We start from the raw sequence: 12,361 nt of genomic DNA, 5'->3' as shown, positions 1-12,361 counted from the left end.
AACATCATTGTTACTGTTAGTCATTTCACACATTTTCTTACATCAAAACTAATGTTCTCCAGCCTTGAATATCATCACTGTATGTAAGAAAATTTGCTCTCTGTGTTCTGTTACATTACTAGATGGAGTTATTAGTTTTTCTAGCAGTGAGATTAAGTTATGCATCAAAGAGAATTTCCTATATTCAAAATATTTGCTAAGTAGGAAGAGATAATAACATCTCTTCAGTCAGAGCGCTGTGTAATCAGAGAGCTGTGACTGCACACTGTGGTGACCCAGCACTTCTGAAGAAGCAATCTAAGCAAATAATGCACTTATTTCAAGATCCAAACATCCTCCAGCAGCCAGGTTTAGGATGTTGATTTGGGTACCTTGTTACAATTCACTGTGTTGTTGAAAGCTAACACCTACTCTCAGTAAAAGCAGGTAAATTCACCACTACTTCCTCTTGCATCTCCTAAACCTTCCAGCTACTACATGCACCTGGAACCCCTATCTCCCCACATGGATCCACTCACACCAGTGGAATGTACAAATTCCACCACTTACTGCAAGGAGGTTCATGATCGTGTGTCCAGTCTCTCCAAACAAAGGCTTACGGAATCTGACACTAAAAAGTGGGCATGGGTAAACTAGAATAAAACAGAACAGAACAGGTCAGATGGAAATTTACGTACTCAGACTCTGCAAAACCAGCCCTAAATACCATTTTCTCAGTTTAATGTGGCAAGCAGCAGCGAAAGAAGAGACTGGGAAGACTGGAATTTAAAAAGCAAAAGGGCAGAAGGGTTTAACATTATAATGCACCTTGGACGTGTGTCAGGGCTGCTTGCCCACCATGCTAGAAACAAGAATAATTATGGGGAAAGCTTACAGGTGCCACACTGCAGGACTGAACTGAGTGACCTGGGCCCTGATGGCAAAGATGACCTTTCTAAATGCTTTTTTCAGGCTACTTCTTGGAAATGGCTTCTATTTTTGTACAACCATCCTGCTGCTCTCCACTACAGCATCATCAGTCTTTCAGTTCTGTGGCTGACACATGACATTCAAGTGATAATCCAGATTATTTTATTTCCTGTTTTCATTACTTCATGAGAGTGTGGCAAACTCTATAGGGGTATGTCAAAAACAATTTAAAGGACATTTATGGTATGCCAGTGATGTAAAATATCTGCATTCCTTGGCTGACTTATCCATACCTCTAAAACATCTGTGATGCAATTCCGAGTGCAGGGCATGGATCTGGCTGCATTACATTATGTTGCAGCAGAAGCCTGGAACATGACTCATGCACTGGTACATAATGCCAAGGTTTCCCAAACACATGTTTGAAGGAGGATTCCTAAACTATCCTCAGGCAAACACTCAGCCTGATTTCCCCAAATGCCACACTCCCAGCTCCCAGGGTGGTCAGAAGGAGCTGCAAAGTGCTCAGCATCGTGTGAACAACATGAGGATTTCCTGATGGAAATCAGCTCCAGCCTCTGCACACTGATTTGATACCTGAAAGCACCACACACCACACGGCAACCAACCCGTGCACAGTGCCCTGAAGCACCAACAAGGGCTGAATTTCCTGTGCCTGCCACCCTGGTTTCAAGCAGCAGCTCAGCTACATCCCAGATGCACCAAATTCCCTGAGCCTGAGCTGTTGGGCTGATCTGTGGATGCTCAGCAGATGTTTTCTGCACATCCAGCAACCCCCAGCGCCTCCTGCATCTCATCTGCACAGCCAGCAGCACTGGCTGGATTCTGACGTTCCACCAGCAAAGAGGATGGAAGGAAACCCAAGACACAAAAGCAGCACCTTCCAGGGAAAAACTGAGGCAGTGCCCTGCAGTCACAACTGGCACAGCTCAAGGGAGTATGTCTAAATCCAAACCACAGCTGTAGGAATGATGCAAAGCCCGGCTTCTCAATATATCAGAGCAGGTACTTTTGTTTGTCACTATCAAAACACTTCTTTCTTTGCTCAAAAACAGATGTCACATCCAAAATATGAGCATTTTTGTTTGTTTTTCTAAATACTGATGGGAATAAATGCACTACTTAAAAAATGCCCACAGATACACACAAAAACCTACACACCTTTAACACGAATGTTTCTTTGGACAGGTTTAGCCTTCAGCCCTCATCCTCAGAAGGCAAATTATGAGGATTTTATTTTTCTCCTCCAGCAACATACATATTTTGTGGAAAACTTCCAATGTTCTCAAAACTTTAAAAGTTAGAGACAAATCTCTGTACAGCATATTATAAAACTTATTTTGTTAAAATGTTCTGAAAAATTCTGGAAAAAATTATCAACAGACCATTTTCACAGTAATTTAGATTAATGAGATCTGCCAATTAAAACTGCAGATGTGTAAGACATACAATTTTTGGCCCGTCATGATGGACAAACTGCCAATAATACCTTTGCTCCAGCAATGGTAAATGTCTTTTGAAAGTTATTTTATCTTAACTTTATGCTAATTTCATGCTAACTGCTAAGTTTTTGTTACATTAAACATTCTCTCCAGCCTATTTATTATTAGTTGCAACAGAATTTTTGCAACAAACTGTCCAAGTTTGTTGCCCCTGCACAGATATTGTTACTCTCTGGAAAATGAAGCTAAAAGCAAATGCTCTTTCATTTCAGCATGGAAAGAGCTTAACATCTCAAAGGCTCTCCCATGTGCTAACTACACCAGCTAATCAAACTTGTTCTGCACGGAACTCTCAGGTCACTAAAGGGATACAAACAGCTGCTCAGAACTAGACTTTTCTCCACAAACATCTCCCTGGACCCAGCAGAGTTGTAAGAAGGCTGTAGGTCACATCAGTGCTGCACTGTGGCTCTGACACACAGCTTTTCCTTGCCTGTTTGAGCCTGGGAGGCTCTGACAGGTAACAATCCATGGCTGGGATTCTCTAAAGCAGAATCCACCCATCCCCTGCAGAAGTTACTCCGACAGTGCCTGCTACTCACGCCTGTATTCAGCTCCGAGTCTCAGCATCAGCCTGATGGGGAACACTTTAGCCCAGGGAGTCTCCCACTTCTGGATGAGGATACCAAACAAGTACGGTGGGGTTGGGAGCACCAGGTCTTGCAGGGACTGATACGTAGCTGCAACGTACAAGAACCCTCCGTGTTCTTTGCTTCCAAGGAAGCTCTGGCTGAAAAAGGAGTGTCCCAGGTTGCCAACAATGTTACCTATGGGAAAAAAAAACCCAGTTCATTACTTCACTAGATTGAGAGTTGTATCAAGACTGTCAGGACTTTTTCAGAAGGGAAAAAAAAACTGCATTAAATTCACTTTGCTCCCTGAAGCATTAATGTGTATTAACCACATCTGAAACAATGATTTGCTGCACACAGGGGCTCAGGTTACCTCCTGTGCAAAATTGCTTCAACCCAGCCTTGAACACTTCCAGGGATGGGGCAGCCACAGCTTCTCTGGGCAGGCAACCTGTGCCAGGGCCTCACCACCCTTACAGGATCCCACAAGAGAGCTCGGGCCAGAATTGCTGCTAAGGTGGTACCTGAAACCTCCTCCTGGCACTACAGAAACACCCACACAAAGCCTGTTTTCAGTGCCTTGCAGATATTCAAGGCGCTTCCAGTGCAGAAACTGCTGCTGATTGAACTAAACTCTTAGCTTCAGCTGCAATTTAAGGAGAGATGTGCACCTGGTCAAACAATTAATGTCCACTGGTTGTCCTTCCATTTAGGCAAACCACTGGGGTGCCTGCTCAGATATGTATTGAAGATATGGGTCATATCAAGAATTACACAAAAGACTGTTTATTTCATTAGTACACTTAATGTAAAATGCAACTGAGAGAGACACAGGGGAGAAACATCACTAATTTTTATTCACATTTTTACTCTTTGATGCTTCTAATTTCCAAAAATGTTTACACTCAAATGGCTGAATGAATCTGAATGTTGATTAGGTTATTATAGCATCCAACACAGCATTTAACATCGAAGCAAAGAACCATGGTGTGATTCCTTTTATCAAATGACAACAACAGCATGCAAATAATGTACAGAACAGCTGATCACAATTCTCCATAGGAAGATGTGAATATTAATAGTGCTGATTTGCTCTCAAACAAAAAGACAGTTTCAGAGCGTGGTGTGCTTGATCACACCACTCATGAGGAATTGCATGGGATTGAGGTACTCATGCAGACCTCCTGGGCTTCTGGAGCAAGCCCAGGCTTTCCCACCTGCAGACAGAGACTGCTAAGTAGCAGTTTCTGCTCTTTCTCCACCACCTCATAACAGAATGTTTGTATCTGAACTGAAGGTAGTGATGTGCATGTCTCCATCTGCACATCCACTCGACACTACCTGGAGAGTTTCTTCCATTTACACACACGAGACACACACAGACCAGTGCCAGGTTTTAAATAAGTAAAAATATGAGTTGCAGAAGTGATACTTGGACATCCTCAGTAATACAAGTTATGAGAATAACACAGCTATTCCAGCCCTCCCCCTTGAGATGTGGCCATGCTACTCTGCATCCCTCCAGACCACGCTGGCACAATCACCACTGAGTATTGTCCATCACATGACCTTGGGTCCTCCAGCTTTAGATACAGTGACTGGCAGGTCTGTAAGCAAAAGGCTCCTTTTATACTCCAACTAACAAATAAGCTCAGGGGTTCCCTTGTTTCTCAAACTTGAGGGCCCCTTAGTGGATTTTTTTTTTCCTGTACCCACACAGTGCTGCACAAAGTAAATTCTCAAGTTCCCTGTTAGAAAGTGACAGCTTTGGCAGGACAGGCAATCCATAGCAGGGTGGGGCTCATTCAAAACTTGCCACTGTCCTGCGAAGCCAACCTGTAATTTTACAGATATAAACAAAGCTGACATGATCACCCAGATCAAACTCCAGAACTCTTAGAGTGGCTACAACTTCTCAGCTAAGCATACTTGATGAAAAGTAGCTACTGGTCAAACTACCATGAATAACAGAGCCACATCAAATGTCAGCTGCCGAGAATCCCTGCTCCTGCCCATGTGCAAATGCATGTCTGTCAGCTGTGCTGTGACACTATTGCCTGCTCAGTGACTATGCTATGACAATGCACCAACTTGGGCGTCCTGCTAGTGAGTGCAAACCAGTGTATCCACTGGTGTTCATGAGAAAGATTTTCACTTATCTAAAATAGCTGCTGGCACTCGTTTGCTTTTGCAGTTCCCACCTACCCTCACTAATCGCCTCTTCTTCATTTATACTTCCTTTTCCCTTCCCATCTGTTCTTACCCAAATAGAGCTACAGGCCTGATAATAAAATTACTTGGTGAGGTTCTCAGTTCCAACAACACGACCATAATAATCCTTTTTACCCTTCAAGTGTATGACGTGTATGAATTGCCAAACTGCACTGAATTCTGCCCCCTTTTCTGTGTATTTTCTGTGTGCAAGAGGCTAGCCAAAGTGCAGCTGTACAATCCCGTAAGGATCTGAGACGTGTGGCACTGCCCACTGGAATGACAAAGCAATCAGACATTTCCTCTTGAGACTGGTGCCAAGTGCTGCAGCAGAAGGGGATGACTACTTATTTTTTCCGTTTCAGGAGATGGAGCTTCAAGGCTCACACGCCTGGGATGCCTTAATAAGAATTTTTCAGCCAACAGAAACATGGAAAAAACCCTTAGAGTGGAATCTGCAACTCAGCTGTTCAGCCCTTTCCTTCCATAAGCCACAGCATTATAAATTACTCCTTCTGACACAAGCAGCTCGCACAGTGCAAGCTCCAAGAGGCTGCCACTACTTTAAGAGGACAAATTATTGGGATTAGGTAGTTGTGCTGGAATTCGTTATTTATAACAGTGTAAGAGCCTGGATGTGGACAGCATGGGAAGAAGCAAGTGTTTTCCTACACACTTCTTTAGTGCCCTTTTCAGTCAGCACAACCAAGTCAAAAAGCCTCTTTGGGCTTGTCCCAAACATTTCTGCACTGAGCAGGGGTTGTCAGCCTTTCCTGCCCTGTCTCTGAAGGTGGTCCCAAGCCAAGGCCCCACTGAGAAGTTGCTATTACCAGCCTGACATCGTCAAACCCAACCCACTGCACCATTACACATTTTAAGCACAGAACTGTTTCAGAGGCTTGTAGAGAAAGTGTAGGCGTCAGAAAAACCTTCAAAAATAACTATCCTTTGCAAAAGCATGTAATTTAATTTAAAACATACCACAGCTTCCTTTCTAATGAGGCAATCTCAGAGTGAACAGAAAGGTGCCTTTCCATGTATTAAGTTCCAGCACCTGACATCACACAATTGACATTATTTAGGAAGTGCTTTAAGTGTGCATGATGCATCTAAAGCAGTTCTGCAGGAGGTCAGTACTTATTCTCTTCTCAGTTATACTGGGTTATCCTTGACTTTAAATCTTAAGCATCTCTACAAAGCTCTCTAGACAAAAAAGATGCTTTTATCCATTGATGTCGTGATCCATGGTGTTTTGAATTCTTCACTTGTATCAGATATCTTTCTGCAGTGAACAATGTGCTTTGTATAGCAGTTTGGCAATCCCTTCTGGACTCAAAACAGTCTATACCAGGAAAGGTAAAGGGGAAAAAAAAAGATTCCTGCATTTGTTTATTGCTCTCAATATATGGTGAAGCCACATGAAGGTACTTTTACCAAAAAGCAGTGAGGTTAAATTCTTAATGTATATTTCCTATCTTTTGCTTAAAGCCAGGTCAAAAAAAAGGTACTGGCTCAGGGAAAGCATTTTTATGTGGCTTGGGGAAGTCAGCTGCATCCATCCACCCTCATTCCTCTGCTGTCCATAACAGCCATAACAGCCAAGAACTGCCATGTACCAAACACTCCTGGCATCCCGAAAACCAGTCCTGCAGCAAGAGATGCAAAGCAATATTTACCTGTGAAAAATCCTGCCAGATGGATTTTCTTCAAGAGCAAATGAGCACATTTTCTTTGGAAAAGGAACACAAACCCAGTCACTCCAAGAGCCACAAAGAGCCACAGAAGAGTCAAGACCATGAATGTACCTTGCTGGCACAACACATCTGTAGCAGATGCCAACACTGAGAAAAACCATATGAACTCCACATTCAAAGTTCTGGCCATGGTCACCATCTCTTTATTGAAAGACATCAGAGAGTAATTTGGAAAGAACTTATTCCTATTGCCAAGGGCCATAATGCTTTGCTTATTATCAGCGAGAGCAGCAGCTGCCAGCATCCAAAACTTTCTCAGGCTACTCTGTGGCAGTCTACCAAACATCACTCACACACCTCATATGAAGTTTGATTTTGTCTCCACCTTTCCACAGACCAGCTGTAGGGGTGTATTACTCAGTGAAGCTGTTCTCTGTTCAGAACATCTACATAGGCTTCTTTACTGATCTACTGTTAACTACTACCATATTTAATTAAAACCAGGCTGGGTAAAAAATACATCAACTGTGTCTGGGATAGATCCACCCTCACAAGGAATATCTCCAAAAAACTGGGTGTCCACAAAGCCATTTCAGGCAGTTGCCAGATTTACATTTCCACTACAAAAGTAACAGTAGCATTTATTGTCTTCCACCACAGAGCTGATGCACATGGGCATCTCTGGCAGCACTACATTAACACATCCAACTGCCTCAAAGTACCCATTCACACAGACAGAAGTTCTCATTTTCCCATTCACTGCCAGGCTTATAGCCAACAGACAGGGATAATCATGGGATTACTACTACAGCAGTACAACTACTACAACCACAACAGAAATCATTAGCTTCCAATTTCAAAACAAGAAAAGCAACACAGCAGGGAGCTTGATGACAGAGGGACCAGAGGAAAAATAAAGGGACAAAAAGTGAGCAGCAACGAATACTTGCCTTAACTGACAACTTTATTTTTTTTATAACTCACATGCATACAGCCTAGAGTGAAAAATGACATTTTTCCTTCAAAATCTCTCTGGCAGCCACCCTGACAGAGCCACCCTGTAAATGACACCCAGCACAGAGGGCAGGACTCAGCCTCCAGAACAAGTTATCCCTTCAGGAAAGTAGAAACATCTGGGAAGAGGCATAAGCACATTAAAGTTTGTGCTTCTAGGCTTGAGCACAGAATTCAGACTCCTAAATTCATGTGACTCATGAAGAAATAATTTGCTATAGATTGGGCTTTAATCAAACAAACAAAAGGGGATGCTGTGTTTTTCAGATGAAAACAAATCCAAGAAACCTAAAATCACTTCAAAGCAAAATCAACATCGCTAAAAGTAATTCTTGTTTCCATTCCAATAAAAAGTACCGTATGTGCCTTTTTATTTTATCACTGTTTTGATGAAAACGTATACTAAAGGAAATAAATAAAAAAACATCCTCAGAATTTATTTCAGTTCCTGATAAAGAATAAATTTAAGACAGTGTATTATATAATGAAAAATGAAATGGTGAGACAGGCTTTTAAATAGTCTCTAAATTCTGCTGGGAATTCTTGTTTGCTCTAAATGTCCATCATCTCATTGCCAGGAGAGGTGCAGTACCTCTGAAATGAACAGCTTGGAAAGCACAGCTCCACCTACAAGAGCAGGAAAACTGCTCACCACTTCCAAGGGATTACAGACACCAAACTGAAACCCCTACAGCATCACCTCCTCTCTGCCTGAAGAACGTTTAAAGCAGCCAGAGGTACAAATATGCTAACAGATCCTTCTGCCTCTCAAACAACGTGTGCCTTGGAAAGGAAAAAAGGATGGATATGGAGAGAGCATTCCATAGTGCTTTGGGAGTTTATCAAGGTGCTCTGTCTACAAAACCTGCAGGCATTATCCAGTAACTGAAGGTGTCTGTCTACTCATCCTTCATGTCTGAAACACAACACACAGCAGATCCTAACAAAAGAAAACACACAGTGGAGTTCTTTAACACTGACATTTGGTTTCTGATTAAGAATTGTACAATAGTAAGCAGCTCTTTGCACCAGTGGAATTGTAGGATATCAAATTACTACCACTACAGTACTAAAAAAAGAATTCCAAATACATTATGTAGGAGTTATAAATTATGTATTTCTGTAGTGTAATTATACAGAACTTCATAGCAATATACACACCAAGCTGGATTTATATCTGCAATATACATATATACACATTTATATACACATGCTTACCATTTTTCATATCTATCTCCCCCTGAATAACATCATTATAAGACAAAGAATTGCAAATGAATTGAGGTTTAGAAAGGCAGTTGTTTGCCATGCACATAAGATCCATTATGACACGTGATAATAATACATTCTGAACCTAGCAACCTCTCTGGACAAGCTGACCTTTGTTTTATAAAGATATTTTAGGAAACAAATATCTTTCATTATGTTGTTAGAGTACTGGATTCAGTCACTCCAAAGGCATTACGAATGATAAGCAGAACCTCTTGTAAATGTACTTTCAGCATATAACCTTAACGTGATCCAATTTCACCTCTGGAAAACACGCTTTATTTTCTGATCAATGGAACCAAATACTTGCATTCTAAGGTCCAACAATAATACTAGAAGTGGAAGCCTATTTACTTAGCATATGTAAAATGTGCAATGGTTTATATAAAAATCTTGCAATCGAGATACAAAAATTCAAATTTCAGGGATAATTTCTGAAATACTCTACAGTTCATTCTGGGCACACGTATACCTATATTATTTTAAAATATAAATAGGATCTCCATAATGTGGGAATAGACACAGGTACTATGAGAATCAAACTTCTGAACTACCTGGTCTAGGGATATTGAACATACTATCCTCAAGAATTCTCAAAATTTTCTTTCTAGCTGGAAGATCTTTGGAGCAGCTCCCCAGGTTACCAGCATTTTATTTGGTGAGGTGACTAGAACACTGGATACTAACAATCAACAACTCATCCCCCTATCAGCTTTGATCCTCATTCACTTCTTATATTCTTTTATAAAAAAGAGCCATTTGCTGTGACAAAAATGTATCTGACCCCATATGGTCATCTACTCAGAGCATTTTTAACAGAGAGCATTCTTACCTGCTAAGGCATCCCGGTAAAGTTGCACAAAATGGTTAAAGATATCCTTAGGCAAACATTTCTCATCAGGCAAACACTGCAGGAGAATGACAATCTCCGACTGCCCCACCGCGTGCATGCCTTTCGTGGTGAAACACCAGCACTTCCTGTTCACATCTGCACGGATGGAAACATGCATCAGCAGAGCAGAATTGCAAAAAGGATGCCTAAATTTCACTGCAGGAAGACAGCTCTTGCAAGAATCAGTTTTACAGCATGTATTGTTGTGTTATCTGTCACACAGACAAATTACGTCCTACATCTGTTACCGTGAGAGCAAGCACATCCAAAACAAGAGCAGCTCAATAACTCCCAGTTTACAGCTAAGGAAGAGCCAGAGCATTACAGTTCCCAGTCAGATCTTGGGATTAACACCACAGAGCAGACTTTTAGCAGTTTCTCTATTCAAATGAAAGGACAGGATTTAAATGTGAATGAAGGAGCCTGGGAACAGGCCAGGCTGCTGCCTTGTGCGTACCATGATCCTGACAGCTAAAACAGTTTCCAACAGTGGTATCTCTCTTTAATATGGAGAGCTGGATGTCAGATGTCTCCATGAGACCTCACTCTGTTGTTCTGCTTCACAGGAATGTTAGTAATGACACATGCTCTGAGCTTCATTTCTTGAGAATACTAAGTTATTGAAATAAAACCTGTGTCTCAATATATTACCTTTTTATACATATGTAAAACATTGTACTGCAATCTAAGAGATGCTGAAAGGTTAATAAACAATTTATTAATACAAAACTGTCCTTCCCAATTTCTCCACCATGTTTCTACCCAGCAAAGATCAGCTGAGGAACTGGCATGAGAAGCCATCTGTCTGCCTCCCCACTCCTCCCTCAGCACAGGTACACACAGGCACAGGACAGAAAGGGACAGAAGAGGTGCATGGTGGAATGGAACCTCTGCATTATTATGGGATCCCATCTGCTTTTTCCAGAATGGGATGACAGGCGAATAAGTGAAGCAACCAAAGGAAAATGGGTGATAAAATACCCTGCCCTATCAAGCTCTACAGGAGACACTAATCTCCAAACCTGAGACTGGAGGGTCTATCAGTCCAGTTTATATTTTCCACACAAAATTATCTGTACTGATACCTAAATGACCAGAACAGGGCCTTTTGCCATTTAACTTAATATGGCTCAGTACAAAGTTTTCAACCTGTACATATTTTCAGATACTATCCTACCAAAGGATAATGCTGCTGTTCCTACTAATAATCTAGATAACATTTCCCCTCTCATAGACCAAGACTTATTTAACAATAAACACTTACAATTTACTATTTTTACCATGGACAGCAAATTAGCATTTAAAACAAATACTAGAGGGTCAGGGCCACCATCCTCCAGCTGCTGCATGACAGAGATCTGAGAAGGTCTCTCTTCCACAGCATAGTCTACAAAAGAAACAAACACAGTGAAACCCATTAATTACTGGTACAGACTCTACTTTAGAATCAGATAACCCAGTTCTAATTCTTTTTACTGTTTTGACCTTTTAGACAAACACTTCTTTAACTATTGCTGGTTTGATGGATCATTTCCTAGGCTGGTATTTTCAAACTTCAATGGAATTTATAAGATAGCCTCTGTACATCCTTTAAAAAGGTGCGGCTCATTTCACAAATCAACTATTTTTCAGTATCAAGTAGAGGAGAAAACTGAAATCAAATTGAGAAATGTGTCACAATGTCAACAATGTCACAATGTCATCCCAAATGACAAAGTTAAGAATTGTTACTTAAATCACAGTAAGGCAGAAGGGCATCGGTCCTGGACTACCATGAACAGCTAACACTGGATGGAACAGATCTGTTTTAAAATTAAATGCTGCTCACATATTGGTTTCGACACTATCCAGAAATAAAAGGTTACTTCCAGCTTAACATGAGAAATGCACTGTGTCGGCAAAATATCTAATAGGAATAAAACAACAAAAGAAGAGAAAATAAGTTCATTCCAGGAATGTATTAAAGGATGTCATGAATCAGACTGTGGAAAATAATATCCCATAATCAAATACACATTTTCTAATCTTTTAAAAATTAGTTTTTAATTTTCTGGAGCCTCTTCCATTTGAATCTTCTACAGGAGGACATCACAATGACTAAAAGCTGCACTGTGGGCCAAAATGTGCAATAGTGTTGTTGAATACAGTGCTTGGGGATGCCTCAGACAGAGCCTATGTTCCAACAGAATTTCAGAGAAGGGAAGCATGAATATTCATAAGGCTAATTAAAACCTATCTCTGTGTGAAACACTCCCCACAGTCCGATTAGTGAAGAAA

The 12,361-nt window shown here is 41.2% G+C and overlaps 1 protein-coding gene across 5 annotated transcripts in view; it reads right to left on the bottom strand.

Moving 5' to 3' along the window:
* Positions 1 to 12,361, bottom strand: part of ZFYVE9 (zinc finger FYVE-type containing 9) — a 56,103-nt gene that overhangs the window by 9,000 nt on the left and 34,742 nt on the right. For all 5 annotated transcript variants that reach the window (XM_032118683.1, XM_032118684.1, XM_032118682.1 and 2 more), the window contains 4 exons: positions 11,349 to 11,471; positions 10,025 to 10,180; positions 2,975 to 3,199; positions 550 to 632 (listed from right to left, as the gene is read on the bottom strand). In XM_032118683.1, the coding sequence (XP_031974574.1) occupies positions 550 to 632; positions 2,975 to 3,199; positions 10,025 to 10,180; positions 11,349 to 11,471 (587 nt within the window). The remainder of the gene's footprint in view (positions 1 to 549; positions 633 to 2,974; positions 3,200 to 10,024; positions 10,181 to 11,348; positions 11,472 to 12,361) is intronic.

Source organism: Corvus moneduloides, chromosome 9, assembly GCF_009650955.1.
Source record: "Corvus moneduloides isolate bCorMon1 chromosome 9, bCorMon1.pri, whole genome shotgun sequence".
In the NCBI taxonomy this organism is placed as follows: domain Eukaryota; kingdom Metazoa; phylum Chordata; class Aves; order Passeriformes; family Corvidae; genus Corvus; species Corvus moneduloides.
Note: the sequence above shows the minus strand (reverse complement) of the source record. Positions and strands in the feature narration are given on the sequence as shown.